Consider the following 12,288-nt stretch of genomic DNA (forward strand, 5'->3'; position numbering starts at 1 on the left):
TTCTGCTTGGGGCCTATTCACAGGTTCACAAGTTTCTCATTGAGGGCAATCTGTGACTGTGTGAGATTGGCCAGGTAGGTCACCATCAGCAGGTCCTGGAAGACAAAGAATACACAGTGAGCGAGGGGCTAGGTGGAAAGGGAGCTGAAAGGCCGATCTAGGCCAGCTCCATGGTGGATACTGGGTATGAGGGCAGTCCTGGATAAATGACAGCTGAAAGAGACTGAACAAGAGTCAAAGGTGGAACATAGGAAGGACATGCTTGAGAATATCTTCTCATCTCTACCGATACACTTATATACTAGGAGTGCTGTAACTGAGATGCATGGGTGGAATATAGGGGGTCTGTGAACTCAGATGGGGAAAATAAGAAATTGTACTTTCATTGCCCTCTGAATTTAACATTTCTTTTCCTCATGAATCTAGACAACATGTCACAGTAGTATCAGCAGTAACTGAGACAATGGAATCAAGGACCGAGAAAGAAGGGAATCTCCAAGCACGTGTACCATCTTTTCCTTCCTCCCAAGCTGGACTGCAAGGGGCTATCGGTGAAGCCCGGCCTCCTCTATCCTACTCCAGGCCACCTCACCCAACTCCTCTCACATTTTTATGTGCTGAGGTGGGGGAAGAACTAGGCTCCCAGAGGCCCAGGAATGACACTCACATTGATGTTGCTGTTGAGCATGGTCTCGAAGTCGTCAGGAGCTATTTTGGGTACTTGGTTAACCAGGCTCATCAAGAAGCGACCCACAGTATTGTCAGCTGACACCTTTCCAGACTGAGCACCAAAACAAAGATTCGATGAGGCACAGTTAACTCTAATCACTGAACACCATCATTTCATCAGTGCTCCCAGAGTGGAGATCTAGGTCCTCCCGTTACTCCACGCCCCTCTCACCAGCACGTCCTCTGCATACTGCAACACTGTGCTTAAGGCATCCTGGATGCGAGCTGATGCCCCTCCTACTTGCTGCAAGTCACTCGAGAGTCCGATCACTCGGTTGGGGCTAAAACAGGTCTTCATGATCAGGTCAACTGTGGGAGTTGGGTGAGGGGGGTGGGCGTGGTGGTAGGTAACAAGAGACAGAGAATTCAGTCATCCCATTGGAAAAGACACGGTCTCTAACTGTCCTTTCTCTCCTTCCTACCTCCCTTTGGACTTAGTCACCTTTCCCAGACTCCCTGCTCTGCCCTTTCTAGCTTTTCTTTCTCCTTACAGAGCTCAATCCCTTCACCTAGTATGTCAATCACCGGTTTTGGTCTCATGTGAATGGTCACGTGGCCTCTGGTGCCAATAATTTCCCACTTCTAACAATTTCTCCAATAATTCCTTAAGTCCCATTTATACAGGAGAGAGACTGTGACTTCTAGCTATCACAAACCTTAGATCACTGGTTCCTTTTTGAACCACCCAAGGCATTCATCCTTGTTACAGAACAGCAGCTCCCTCCCCTGAAAATGCCTGAGACCTCTAAGGAGTGTACGGGAAGGTTACTCACCTCCGATACGTTCTGTGTCATAATATGCGTATTTCACTGTCAGAGGTGTGAACATCACTCCCATGGTCCTCCCAGGGACACCCATTAAAGTGCTAGGGAGGGAGAAGTCAAGGTAAACAAACAGCCTTGGGAGAGGGTTTCTACGCCTAGACTGGGCTGTGAAAGCAGTCACAACAGGAGTATGGCTTCCAAGGTTCTGAGATAAGAAGGCTGGGACCATCTGAACGCCAGAGATCACGCAGGAGCAAAAGTCACCTTTTCCCCTTAGCTCATTCCACACACCAAACCCATGCCCTGTAAGAGGGTACTCAGCCTTTGGATCTGGCTTGGTCCCTTTAGAAGATTATTAATACTTCATATACTGTACAATGTCAATGATGAGAGGACAGGACTCTGGATTTCTCTGTGGAGCTGGCTGCCTAGATACCCACTCCCATGGAAAGAAGAGACAAAGACAGGTCTTTTCTAGGACTAAGCTCGTCATTAGCACTGAGAAAACAAGTTGACTCTGGAACACCAAGACTAGACTGACTGCTATAAGTAATCTCACTAAAGATGTTGTCTTCTCAACTCTATACTGGATATATACTTTACTATATTAACTATATATGTTTATAGACTGGCTCTTATACCTGGAAAGGCTAAGACGTCAAGCAGTGGCTAGAGCTTAGTGGTATGCCAACTGGCTTATAAGGCCTTGGCATTTATCACCTTTGTCTTACTGTTTAACAGTTAACTGGCTACAGTGTCAGACAGAGAACCAGCACAAAGTTAAACAGCGTAAGATATGCACTAACAAATGCCTTCGCTCTTACCAGAAGACACAATCCTTTCAGCTCCCCCTAGCAGCATGCCACGAGGGCCTTTCCCAACATCCCCCGCCTCCATCAACCCGCATTTTAACTGCCTGCAAGCTCAATGTGTTAACACAGCAACAATGTTACTGTCACCAAAACTGCACTCAACCCTGGGTTAATAAATGTCTTCAAAATAAGGATGGCCATCCTTTAATCTGTACTATCGTGAGTGCTGTGTTGAGTTCTAGGGATAACAACAAATTAAAGGGTAACTCAGAAAAGTAATAAACATGGTGAAGGATAGTGACAAGAACACCTTGTGAGGACTGGCTGTAGGAAATGTGGATAGTTAGGTTCCAGAAAAGATGACTTCAAAGAAACACAATAGCTTGCTTAAATAACTGAAAGGGCTGCCATTTGAAATTGGCTAAGAGCAAGGAGTAGAAACCAGGAGTACAACTAGGATCAGTGAATGGAAATTACAGGAGAGGTTCTGTTTCAGAGTAAAACCTTTCGAATAACTGTTAACAGTTATTGCTTAAGCAAGAGGAACAGGCTTCCTGAGGAGGCAGTGAGTTATGCACTGAGGAATTAAACTTGCTTGAGGTGGGGGTGGGATGTCATCTAGGCATGGTATGAACTAGACTGTCTTCTATGCCCTTATGGCTCAAGACTGTGGTCACCTGACATAGGCTTTGATGCTCATGCGGCCGTTCTGGAGACTTGTGTCCACAGTGAGGTGAATGGGGTTGGGGGCCTCCCGGCTGTAGTACTCATGGATCAGCACAGAGTGCTCTGTGATATCGTGGCCTGTAGCGTACCTGGAAAATGGAACATAGTTGCAGACTCATGTCTATATAGGATATCGAGACCAAACACAATACTGGCACGGGTGTCTTGAGGGTATCTGACACCCCTACGGTAGTGATACCTAGCGATGCCAAATGCCAAAAACAATACACACATTGAAAACTAAGTCAAATCAAATCAAAGGCTGACTTAGCACTCTTGAAAAATTCTATGTCACCAGCAAGGCAAAAAAGGACTTGCACAGTAAAAGCTACAATTCAAAATAAATATTCCCGGCCTCACAGGATCAGAACTGCCAGCAAAACACACCGACTTCATAGATCCTCAAGGTTATACATTTCAATACTCTGTCTTGAAAAGAAGGACAAAACATAGTCTGGTGGCAAAGGACCTTGGCAATCCCTGAAAGACTTTCTACCCTCAACTTACCAGCCCAGGATGAGCTCATTTGGAGAGACTTTTTTGTGCAGTTCATACATGTTCTTAGCAAATTCCATGTCAACAGCCACCTAAGAGAGGGAAGGCAGGAAAGGAAGCTAAGAAGACACCAAGTCTACAGAAAAACTGGATAAAAGGACAAGTGGCCACCCCCAACAGACAAAAGAGGCCCGGGAAATACATACAAATGAAATGAAGCTCCTTGGCTGTGGGAGCTCCAGTTATGAGCACAACATACTGTGCAGGAGGGCCTTGAAGGCAGCCTAGCAAGTGCACAGCTATAAACTGCAGAGGGGCAGCTCAAATTCCCACTCACTTCATCTTCCGACTCATTGTGCGGCACTGAAAAGCAATTGGTGACCTCCACTGAGTGCTTGTCAACAGTTCCTGTGAAAGAGAGAATCGTCCATGTGTTATATAATCCTAATCCCAATAGCCTCTGACTGCTTTTGAAATGCGTTTGGTGGTCTCCTCAAAGTCAATGAACACCAAACTGAACTCATTAGCTCCAAGTTCAACCACGTGCATCAAATGAGATCAGGATTCTCCAGAGGACTGGAGTGATCTCCAACTCCTCCCTCTAACCATCACCAAATAGTGTTTTCTTCCCTCACAAGGTCTCCCTTTGCCTATCTGCTACTTCCCAATACGAGCCCTCTCCCAGACCTTCACTCTATGATCTTTGTTTTTCAGCCTCTAGACGCTCTCCCTATAATTTAATCTGCAAAGCTACCTGGAAGATTTTAATGTCTATACAGAATACCAAATACAGGAGCCTCATCTCAGACTCTGAGCACGACTCTATGGAGCTTCACCTGTATCTCCCTTTAGCCATCTGATCCCACAGTCATGTCCTTAACCTAGTTATCATCTGGCAACCCTCTACCTGTGAATCTTGAATGTCGACAGTTCAGTTTTTTACCACAAACTTTTGTTCTTCTAATTCTGAAACTTCTACTCCCACTACATTTGTTTCCTGACCTTATGGAGATCACTAATTCCTTGACTTCTCCAATCTCTTCTCAGCTCTTGGAACCTCCTACTCCAGGCTTCAAGTGCTTCTCTCTCTACTACAGAGCACGATGTTGCCTGTACCCACTAGTATCCATCTAATTCCAATTCACTACGGATTCTGTTCCCTTAGCTGAAACTATGTCCTTAAACCAAATGGCTATATATTCTTTATCTTATTTGACCTTTCATCAGCATTCAACGGACTTGACTACTTCCTCCATCTTTTTTTTTTTGAGACAGAGTCTCACTCTGTTGCCTGGGCTAGAGTGCTGTGGTGTCAGCCTAGCTCACAGCAACTTCAAACTCCTGGGCTCAAGCGATCCTCCTGCCTCAGCCTCTCAGGTAGCTGGGACTGCTGGCAGACAGCACCGTGCCCAGCTAATTTTTTCTATTTTTAGTTGTTTGGCTAATTTCTTTCTATTTATAGTAGAGACGGGGTCTCACTCTTGCTCGGCTGGTCTCAAACTTCTGAGCTCAAGCAATCCGCCCGCCTCAGCCTCCCAGAGAGCTAGGATTACAGGCGTGAGCCACTGCGCCGGGCATTCTTCTATCTTAAAACTGCCTTTTCTTGGGCTTTCCTGATACCAGTCCTTCCACTCTTCCCTCTGATTTCTCAGGTTTTCAGGGTTGTCTTAGTTCTATCCTTTTACTCTATGCTCCTTTTCTAGGTCAGGCTCTGAGCTCTGACATAGAAATGTTTCTGTAAATAAAAGTTTACATGCCAATTTATGGCTGCTTTCTTGTCACAAAAGCAGTGTTAAGTAGTTGTGACAGAGACTGCACACAAAGCCTAAAATATTTACTGTCTGGCCCCTTACAGAAGATTTACCAATCTCTGCTTTAGATGATCTCATCCATTTTTATGGTTTCAATTAACTTCTATATTCTAATGACATAATTCCTAAATTGACATACTTGGCCATATCTCTTTTGCACTCCAGACTTTTATATTCAATTTTCTACTTGACAACTCCACCAGATTGCTCAACAGGCATCTCAAAAAGAATATATATCCTAAACAGAAGTAAACCTGTACCTTCCCTTTCTTCTTCCGCAATCAACCAAAGATGTAGGAGTTATCCTAGATACTTCCTTGTCTCTAATCCCTCACTTCTGATCACATGAAGTCCTATCAACTCTACTTCCTATCTCTCAATTAACTCATCCCTTCTACTCCACCCTCACTTCTCTAGTGCTTCCCTATTACTAGAACAGTCTCTCTCTGGTGTCCATGCACAGCTCATGCCTGTCTCTTATCCACTCTCTACAAAGCAGCCACAGGGATCTTTAATTCCTCCTCAGTCTTAGCTGAAATGCCTACTGCTCAAGATCTTTCCCAAATAGCCCAAACTAGGTTAGACTTACATTTTGTCTTCTCACAGCTCTTGGTAATTCTCCTTCACAGCACTTTACACTTGTAATTATTTCATACCTCTTAATGGCTCCTTACTTTGCTAGCTTCATTTCCTGCTACATCTCTTCTCTTTTCATTTCTGTAACACTGAACTCTTTAGGCAGTGGACTTACCAGACTCTTCTATACTTCTTGTAAAAGTTGCTTTAATGCCCAGCTCAAATGTTATCTTTTCTGAGAAGTCTTCCCCAACCTTCTGAAATAGTTAAGTCTTCTGTATTTCCATGCCACTACGGCATTCTTCTATTAGAACATTTATCACATTACATTTTAATTATTTGCATATAAAAGTATATTTCTATCTTGAGTTTAAGGCTACAGTAGAGCTCAAGTTATCTAACTTTGAATTCTAAGTACCTAACAGTTCTATGGTACATAAAAGGCACCAATGAATTCATTTAACTAAATGAAATGTTTTACAAATTAATGTCTTAAAATTTTAAGTTCCTAGCATGCAGAATCTATGCTTCATTCTTCTGTAAGCACTGCCTCTACAAAACCTACATCACGGTGCCATGATCCCAATCTGAAAGAGGATCTGAGGATCTAGCTTACAGCTAGTCTCACTGTAATATCTGGGGCACTAAACATACATCTTGGGTAGAGAATTGTTTCTTTAGTTAAATAGCTCCATGGAGTTTGGAAAATTTGACAGTGCAGCTGAAAGCGCATTTGTCTAGTGCTAATTCAGTGAGGCAAAAATTATTTGTTGCAGAAGCTCAAAGCAGGACACAGTTAACAGAATGTTATCGTACTGTGGAAAGTTAAGAATGAGGTGAGGGTTGTGGTATGGGTTGGAGGACTGATACTTAACACTTCCTAGGAACCAGGAAGATAGGTGGAACTTAAAGAAACAAATGAGGGAGAGAAGGGAAGGTACTTGTGGCAAATAGAACTCAAAGGTTTGGTTTAAGAAAAAACATGGCAATGTCTGGAAGATATGAATTTAAGTTTCTGTAAAATACTACACTGTCAAAGATAGATAATGTGTGTGTCCGTGTGTTAGGGGTGGTATAGGCCTGATGTGATGAATGGCAACCAACAGCTGTACCTGATGAGTGCCAGCACAGTTAAAAGCTTTCTGTAATGGTTTAGTTCTCACAAAGACTAAGTCTAAATTAGTCCCTAAAGAACTAGACTTTGGGTAATTTGCCCCATGGAACATGGTTAATATTTACTGGAGTCTGACTACGAATCTTATCCTGTTTGCAATACACCAATTGTCTTCTACGGAGTAAGGACAGGTTGAAGAGTTATGAAAGAGAAAGGATGCATGTAAGTGAAGTGGGTTCAAAAAGGTTTAAAATTTGCCACTAAAATGGAGTGGAAATGAATTTCATGGGATCAGTAGCCCTCCCAAAAAAGAATTATCAACAATTCTTCTTTAGTGCTTTTCAGTTTTACAAACTACTTTAACATAAAATATTTACTCCCCAAATTTGGAGCACAGGCATGGTAAAGATTATTATTTGATCTGAAGATTAAGCACAAAATTATAAACAGGTAATACAACTGTTTGTGTCCAAACGGAAAATCAGGGACAGTACTGGGGGAACAGGGTTTATCACATTAGATGCTAATACTAGGGGACACAGAGGGACAGAGGATCAGGCTCAGAAGTTTGGAAAAGCAGAATATTAGAAAATCCCTAATGAGTTCCAGCTAAATCCGTTTACTTTTTGGGAGAAATATTTTTTTACAAATGTCCCCACTCCTATGCTAACCAGTCAGAAAATTATTTGTCAATACCTGGAAAACCAAAGATATACAGTCAATGCATAAGAAGGAAAAACGTGGTTACTGGGCTTAGGGAGTCAAGGGTTCTTGACTTCCTACTCATGTCTCAGCTCAATTTTGGCAGATCGGGGCCAATCATACTTGTGAAATCATCTTTGTAAAATGCTGTTGGGAAGATTAGAAATAAAATGTAAACCACTCGGCACATATTTGTTTAACAAATGATAATAATCCTTGTATATTTATGTCGCTCAAAGTGACAGCAACCCGGCAGGGAAGAGCTTAGGAGACGTTCAAATCCCTTGGGAAGTTAAGTCGCAGCAGTAAGGTGGGATAGAGAAATGGATAAACGGTCAATGGGGATGGGAGGAGAGGGAAGTAGGACGTCAGAGATGAAAGAGTTAATGAAAGAGGGTCGTGGGATAAACGTGAGGTGGCAGGAAGAAAAGGATGTCAACTTTCTCCGACTACTCACCTAGCAGGGTCCCGATAACACGGGCAGCTCCCTCGTTTCGTCGCTCGTAGCTGTCCACGATGGAGGCCAAAATGACTGGGTGCAGCCTGACCACGCGGCCGCCAGGGAAAGGCCCTGGGAGAGCGGGACCAGTCAGTGAGGGCGCCGGCGTCTGCGCCGGGGCTTGCGCTGAGGCCGGGGTCTGGCCCGCAGCTGCATTCGTAGCCGCTGCTGCTGCCGGGTCTGAAGATGAGGCCGGAGCCGCAGCTGGCGCTGGAGCTGGCGTTGGCGCTAGTGCCGGGGCTGAGGCTGGGGCTGAGACTGGGGCCGCCGCCGAGGCTGGGGCGGGAGTGGCGGGAGGATCACTTGCTGCTACTGCCGGTGTGGCCATCTTGTCGCGAAAGAAGGAGCCAGGAGCGGAAGAGAGTGAGTTAGTAACTATTAGGAGCTCGATAGGCTGACTATGTACCACGTGAGCTACATCTTTGTGCCTATTGGTTACTGGTGATACTTCTCGGGGCATTAAAACGTCCTGCTGGTAATAATTTCTTCCGGAGTGTGTGCTCTTTGCCTTAGGTCCGATGCACACTCAGTGAGTACTGGATTAAATAGTTCCGAGTAAACTTGGGTCGGCGTTAGGAGAAGAGAGACAACTCAACTCAGTTTGCGCAGCTGCCGCCAGGTGGAGCCAAAGAGCAGCGCAAAGGTCGCAATTTGTGGTTTAGACTTAAATGGGACGATGGATGTCAAAGCACCTTTAAAAAGGGCTTTGTTCTTGACAGCGTCACAAGGTGTCAACAGGGCGGTTTATTCATTCAACAATTTGAGTGTCTAATATGTTCCAGATGCTCTTTTAGGCGCTTGGGATATATCTGTGAACAAATACAGACAAAAATATTTGTCCTTGAAGAGTTTACATTATAGCAGAAAGAGACAAATAAATGAATTCTACACTATATTAGAAGACGACGAGAAATTCTGCGAGAAAGGGAAAACTAGCAGAGGGTAAAGGGGAATCAGGAGTTGCGAGGGGTTAGGGTAGGTTATAATGAGAATGTGAAGTTTTAGTAAAGACTTGAAGGAGGTGAGGAAGGCAGGACTTTGCTTTTAGTCTGAGTGAGATGGGGAACCTTTGGATAGGGGAGAGTCATGATCTGTCTGAGTTTTAAAAGGGCCACTCCGGCTACCTTGAGAAGAATAGACAGGGCTGGGGGGGGTGGAGGAGCGGGAGGTGAGGGAGGAAGAGCAGGGAGACCCGCTGGGAGGCCACTGGGTAATCTAAGTGACAGATGATGGAGGCCAGGCCAGGCTGGTGGCAGAGGGAGTGGTGAGCAGTGGGAAGGTTACGGACATATTTTGAGGATGGAGACAATCTGGTTTACTGAGAAATCGCATGTGAGGTGTGAAAGGAATCAAGGATGATTCTGATTTTTTGTGCTGAGTGGCTAGTAGGATGGAGTTGCTATTAGTTGAGATAGTGAACACTTCAGTTGCAGCAGGTTTTTGGGAAAAGATCCTGATTTCATTTCTGGATGTCTCCTTTGAGATGTCCATTAGACATCCAAGTGGAGTTGTAGTCAGTTGTATTATATTTAGTAGTCTGTGCTTTGGGAGAGGATTAAAAGAGGTTATGGTTTGTAAAGTTCTTATTACATGCATGATATAAAGTAGTTATGTAACTGGCTCCATAACCAAGAAAACATTTTTTATAGTTTTTTTTTCTTGTAGTTCTCCTATGTTTCAAGTTCCCAGGCCAGTACGATTTGCTGACCAGAACTTTGTAACTTTCTGTTGCACTGATACATTCCCTTTTGAGTTTCTTTCCCAGAAATGGCAGAGCCTCCTTGCAGTCGCGAGATAACCACAAAGCCTCACACCAGCTGTTTGTCTGGAGAAGACAAGACAAACAATACTCCACCATAGATTGTGCCCAAGGACCCACTAAGCCTGTGCACAAGGCTGAAAGAATTACCAATATTAACCTCTAGCTCATTATAATACTAAAATCCCCACCCTGGGAGGGACTTATCTGCCATTTTTTGATGATGGGATGTATTTACTACCATGATTTCTCACAGCGCGTGCATGCCCTGCACTCCACCCCAAACAGGTAATGATGCTCACTCCCTCACGCATTATTCACTTCACCTCTAGAAAAACCCCTGACCCTGTTGATCTGGGAGGTGGATTTGAGGCAGTTCATACCTCCCCCTCCCAGTAGACCCATCCACTGAAATAAATCCTTTCTTCCTCAACAATCCTCGTTGTCTCGGTAATTGGCTTTCTGTGTGGTGAGCAACAGTGAACCCCCTTGTGGGTTCATTAACAGTTATTGTTATTAAGTCATAGCTGTTGTCATTACTATGTGATGGAAGGCTCTGATCCTAACTCACTGTGTAACTTGGGGTAATCAACAAGTTTTTCCTGAGCCTCAATTTCTTTCTTGGTATAATGGGAATGATAACATCTGCCTGTAAAAACAAACAAACCTGTCAATTCCCTTAACTAGGTAAAGTCCCAGTATCCAGTTGGCAAAGTGGATGGGTGAGGTTGGACCTCTTAGCCCTGACTCTCACGCCCAAGAATTGATTTCTCCTTGGAGCTAGTTTCCGTAATTAGAATTCACATGATCCTACTCCCCCTGTAAATGCTCTGGATAGACTCACAGACTCACATTCTATCTTTCAATTCCCCCAAACAGAGGTGAACATCCTATCAGAAGAGGATTGAAAAGAAACTCTTAGATTTGAGGACCTGGAGTTTTCAGCAACCCTAGTAGAGCAGTGTCAGTGGCAGTGAGGATGGGTTGGGACAGAAACTAGAGTTCAGGTGTGAGAGACTCTCCAGTTTGACCTGAAAGCAGCAAGTGCTGGATACTCTTTCATGGAATTATCTGGGAAAGAAAGGAGACATTTAGGGCAGTAGCCAGGGGAACAGCAGGGTTGAGAGGCAGATAATTCAGGATAGAAGAGTTTCAAGCATGCCTTTTTTGTCATGTATTCTGCTTGGGATATATTGTCCTCCTGGGATCTGTACATCCATGCTTTTTATAATAGTTCTGGGAAATTTACACCATTTGTTCTTAATATGGCCTCTCCCTGCCCTATTTTCAATGTCCCTTAAGCTCCCTTTCATATTTTCAATGTCCTATACCTTTTTGCTGCTGTCGGGATTCTTTGGCTATATCTTCAGCTCCCTAATTCTTACTACAACTGCTATTTATTCTGTATATTAAATTTTAGGTTTCAATGATTATATTATTCATTTATAAAAGTTCTGTTTTCTTTTCTTTCTTTCTATATAAAAGGGCTTTTTTTTTACAAATCTATTTTTATCTTCATAGTTTCTTCTTCTTCTTTTTAAATCAGTTCATAGCAATGTCCTATCTTCATATTTTCTTGCTGGAAGCTTATCTTTGTAATTACATCCTTTATTTCTTTAAATGTTTCATCGAAAGCTGACAAGTCTAACATCTACACTTCTTGATGGTCTGAATCTTCGTTTGTTGCTTTTACTTAATTTTACTCAGATTTTCAAGGTTATAAGTTCATTGCTTGGCATATTGGTGGTAGTCATTGAGGCCTAATAAGGGGAAGCTTTCCCATTGAGACAGCTTGCTTCTTCTCATGGATGGGGTCACTTTCGACTTTTTAGAAGACTTGGACTGAGAGAGGGTGATCACACTTGGCCTCCACCACCTCTCTGCAATTTGAAGTTCAGGGCAGTGTTGATAGAGGACTCTGGCCTCAGAGGCACCTCTCCCCTCCCACCTCTCCTTCCTGCAAGGCTGACCCCCAGCTTGTTTCAGGGCTCAGGCTCCCCATGTCTGCAGTCTCAGCTCCCGGCCACCTTGCCCTGGCAAGGATATTCCCGCCCAGGCTCCAGTGTGATCCCTCCCTGATTCCTGTCCACCGAGAGATGTGGTTCCTGACTAGTGGCCTTGGACACTTCAGGACAAGCTCACAATTATCTGTTTGGTTGGGGAAGTGGGTCGTCCCTGCAGACTTCTCTTGGGTTTGTGAGATTAGCAATGCCCGAGAGTATCATTTTGAGCCTCTAGTTTGTTGATGAATGGGAGGTTCTAGTATGAGCCACGATACTGAAAGCTGCACAGTTTAGTTAT

The 12,288-nt window shown here is 44.0% G+C and overlaps 1 protein-coding gene across 2 annotated transcripts in view; it reads right to left on the minus strand.

Annotated features, from left to right (window-relative positions):
- Positions 1-8,581, minus strand: part of EIF3F (eukaryotic translation initiation factor 3, subunit F) — an 11,940-nt gene extending 3,359 nt beyond the window's left edge. The window contains exons 1-8 of one of the 2 annotated variants that reach the window (XM_012654362.1): positions 8,187-8,581; positions 3,864-3,934; positions 3,539-3,618; positions 2,983-3,120; positions 1,503-1,594; positions 902-1,038; positions 668-781; positions 14-95 (exon numbers count right to left, since the gene is read on the minus strand). In XM_012654362.1, the coding sequence (XP_012509816.1) occupies positions 18-95; positions 668-781; positions 902-1,038; positions 1,503-1,594; positions 2,983-3,120; positions 3,539-3,618; positions 3,864-3,934; positions 8,187-8,556 (1,080 nt within the window). In that variant the 5' untranslated portion in view covers positions 8,557-8,581 and the 3' untranslated portion in view covers positions 14-17. The remainder of the gene's footprint in view (positions 1-13; positions 96-667; positions 782-901; positions 1,039-1,502; positions 1,595-2,982; positions 3,121-3,538; positions 3,619-3,863; positions 3,935-8,186) is intronic. The other variant, XM_012654363.1, reaches the window with a different exon arrangement.
- Between the last annotated feature and the right edge of the window lie 3,707 nt (positions 8,582-12,288).

The sequence above is a fragment of the Propithecus coquereli genome, unplaced genomic scaffold (genome assembly GCF_000956105.1).
Source record: "Propithecus coquereli isolate 6110/MARCELLA unplaced genomic scaffold, Pcoq_1.0 Scaffold44, whole genome shotgun sequence".
Classification (NCBI taxonomy): domain Eukaryota; kingdom Metazoa; phylum Chordata; class Mammalia; order Primates; family Indriidae; genus Propithecus; species Propithecus coquereli.